Genomic DNA, 3,112 nt, shown 5'->3' with positions numbered 1-3,112 from the left:
AAGATAATTCATGTTTGTAGGCACCTGTGCGTGCGGATAGGCTGGAGTTCATGGAAGATGGTAAACTGCCCGGCTCTGCAAATATTAAATGCATCTGGACTGTTAAGGTTCCCCCTGAACTCCACACTCCCTTCTCCTGGTAGCAGTGTCCCGTCTGCCCTCTGTCTCCCCACCAGGCCGTGCTCCACGAAGGCAGGACCATGCCCGCCTGGCGCACTGCTGTGTCCCGACCATGAGCCTCGTGCCTGCACAGAGGAGGTGCAAGATGCATACGTGCTACAGGAATGAACCCTGATGAGCCAGAGGACTGCCCCTTCTCCCCGCACCCCCTCTCCCCTTCCCTCTGCCCTTGACCGCCATTCAACTCCCTACCCCCCAGCCCCTGGCCGGGCACCAGCTGGACTCAAGAAGGAGGAAGGACATTTGCTAGAGACAAACACTTTATTTACACGAAGTTTGGCTACAATAAGAAAGTAGAGGCCGAGAGTGAACATTGAGCTTCCCTCTCACCCATCACATAATCCCCCTCCTCTTTTCCCCGCCCACATTGCCAGCCCCACCCAGCAAGGCAGGTGCACGACCATCTGCACAGCCCTGAAAGGAGGCAGAGTACTGGCCCTGGTGGGGGTGGTGTCCCAAGCCTATGGGTGTCTCTCTAGGGCATCCAGAAGAAACGAGAGACACCCCACGGGCGTCAAGACATGCCCCCAAAAATCTTAAGAAAAATTAGATTACCCATCAAATTTGTGGGACCCCAGGGTCAAGCCTCCCAGCTCAGCCTGCCTCTGCTGGGCTTCATGCCCGCGGGGCGGAGACGTGAGGGGAAGCGAGGCCTGGCATTCGCACGCCGCGCTGAAGCCAGAGCGAGGGAGGGATGCGAGGGAGGGATGCGAGGGCCCAGCGGCGAACACTGCTGTTTAAATATTAAACAGGCTGTCTTGTCTCCCACGTGGGAGAGTTTCTGGTTATTCCGAAGGGCCCCATGTCGGGTGCCCTCGGGGCCGGGGGTTCAGTGCCCACCACAGTCATCGGAGTTAATACTTGGTATTTACCTATCGACCTCCCAGTCCAGGGGACAGGAAGACAGGAGCTTTCTCTCTGCCACAGACAGAATGACACTTGGAGGTGGAGGGAAGGGCCCAGGAATCGGAGACTCCTTTCTGCTCTTCCCTGTCTTTAAATATTAGGTTTAAATAAATATTAAATAGAGATAAATACATCGGGTGGGTAGGGTTTTGCTCAGGGCTCGGCGAGGTGGCGCAGGACGCGGAGGGCCAGCTCCAGGAAGCTCTGCAGGTTGGAGGCCACCAGGACGCCCCCTGCCCTGCGCTGGAAGGCCGAGGTGAAGGTGAAGGTGGGCACGGTGCCCTGGGTGGCCTGCCCACCAGGGGCCATCCCCAGGTCTTCCATCTGTGGGGGGAAGGACAAGATCAGCCAGCAGGCCCTGCCGAGTGGGCATGGTAGTCACAGATGACAAATGCAAAGGCCTGATGGGCGGTGGACGAGCACATGGCTGAGGTGGAGCCAGGGCCTGAACCCCGGTGTCTGGAGCTCCAGTGATCCCACTCCTGCCCTCAGCTAGCAGAGCATGGGAAGGCCAGCAGCAGGAGGGTCCTGGGATGGGGCGGTAGCTCCCTACATACAGCCCGCCACTCCCCAGGTTGTCAGCACGACCTTTAGGGACCTAACATTTGCCCCTCCCAACCGAGGCTCACCTGCTGCCAGATGTTGGTGGCAAAGTCGGTGATGTCCAGCTGCAGCATGTCCAAGGTGGGGCCTACCTCGGGGGAGATTCCGGCCAGGGCCTGCAGGAGGCCCTGGTAGAGGAAGAGGCCACCGTGGAGCTGTCCCAGGCAGCCTGTCTGGGGAGACGGAGCCGGAGAGTTAGGGGGTGCCGCTGGGGTGCTCCCCTCAGGGCCCCAGCCTGGAGCCTGGAGGTGGGGCGCCTTCCAGATCATCCTTCCCCTCCCCGCCCTCTTCCCCTTCAGTCACTCACCAGCTGCAGGGCTTGGCTGGAGCAACTGCCCAGGGGAACCTGGGGGATGCCCAGAGAGTGCCTGAGCAGCACCAGCTCCTCGGGGTGGCACAGCTTGTGGGTGGCACACTGGGGACGAGAAGGATGCTGAGTGCAGGGGACTTCACAGAGCCAAGCTGTCCCCTGCATCTCTCTGAGGTCTTCCCCTCCCTCCATGTCCTGCCAGGCTCCTCAGCCCCATTCTGCCCTCCACTTCCATCCTAGCACGGTCCCCAGAAGGTTCTCTCCCCCAGTTTCTTCCCGCCTTTCAGGGCTCCCCTTCTCCTACCTTCCTTCCCTGTCCCCGTGCCTCCCCCATGCTTCCCTTCCCCTCCCTCAGCTCTCTCCTGGGTCCTCTTTCCCCTACATCCGCCCCTCCCTGCCTGGCCGCCAGCCCCTCACTCACCAGCCTTTCCTGCATGGCCACGACATCAGCCTGGATCTTCCGAACTTGCTCTAAGCACTTGAGCAGGAAGGTCTCGGGCAGGTTGCGGGCAGGGCCCAGCGGAGTGGCTTCTCGCACTGTCCAAAGTGCACTGTGCCAGAGGAGCAGCTGCAGGGCTGAGAGCGGGCGCATGGGGCTCAGGAGCCGTTCTCTCCGCTCCCACCAGGGCCCCTTTCTGGGGGCTTAGGGACCACCAGACCCTGGGCCAGTCCAACCCTCCTCCCCTGCCCCAGGCAGGCAGCCCCCGCATCAGGGGCAGGACACTCACCTATCAGCTTCATGGGGCTCTGGGCAGCGGGCTCAGCAGAGTCTGGCTGGGTCTGCAGGCTCAGGCTCTGTCAGGGACCCGCTCTGAAGGGCCTTTATACAGAAGCCCATGGAGGCCCGGGAGGAAATTACCTGCGACTAAGGCTTAGTAATAACTTCCCAGGATTTATGCAAATTTAGTGTCCAGGACAACGAAGGGGGGTTGAGACAAAAAGCTGTTTGCGAAAGTTTTGTGAAATTGTGGAATCCCTGATCCCTGTTTGACGTTGGTGCCCCCTCAAACCCTCTTCCGCCCCTTAGCCCCACCCAGGCCTGAACTGCCCCAGAGTGTTTGAACAGAGCCCAGAACAAAGGCTGAGCCACCAATCAAAAGCCTGGGAGGCTGG

At 60.3% G+C, this 3,112-nt stretch overlaps 1 protein-coding gene across 1 annotated transcript; it reads right to left on the bottom strand.

The window, feature by feature from the left end:
* Positions 1-422: 422 nt before the first annotated feature.
* On the bottom strand, positions 423-2,841 carry CSF3 (colony stimulating factor 3). The gene is made up of 5 exons (XM_015570893.1): positions 2,728-2,841; positions 2,421-2,575; positions 1,997-2,104; positions 1,716-1,862; positions 423-1,410 (listed from the first exon to the last, which is right to left on the bottom strand). The coding sequence occupies exons 1-5, from the start codon at positions 2,738-2,740 to the stop codon at positions 1,240-1,242; spliced, it is 594 nt and encodes a 197-aa protein (XP_015426379.1). The 5' UTR covers positions 2,741-2,841; the 3' UTR covers positions 423-1,239.
* Between the last annotated feature and the right edge of the window lie 271 nt (positions 2,842-3,112).

Source organism: Myotis davidii, unplaced genomic scaffold (genome assembly GCF_000327345.1).
Source record: "Myotis davidii unplaced genomic scaffold, ASM32734v1 scaffold327, whole genome shotgun sequence".
In the NCBI taxonomy this organism is placed as follows: Eukaryota; Metazoa; Chordata; class Mammalia; order Chiroptera; family Vespertilionidae; genus Myotis; species Myotis davidii.
Note: the sequence above shows the minus strand (reverse complement) of the source record. Positions and strands in the feature narration are given on the sequence as shown.

What these genes read in the sequence shown, in the direction of transcription:
- CSF3 (XM_015570893.1), bottom strand. An exon ending in CCAGCCAAGCCCTGCAGCTG is followed by an intron (nt 1,863 to 1,996) that starts GTGAGTGACTGA and finishes CCGTCTCCCCAG; the next exon opens with ACAGGCTGCCTGGGACAGCT. An exon ending in CCACCAACATCTGGCAGCAG is followed by an intron (nt 1,411 to 1,715) that starts GTGAGCCTCGGT and finishes TTCCCCCCACAG; the next exon opens with ATGGAAGACCTGGGGATGGC.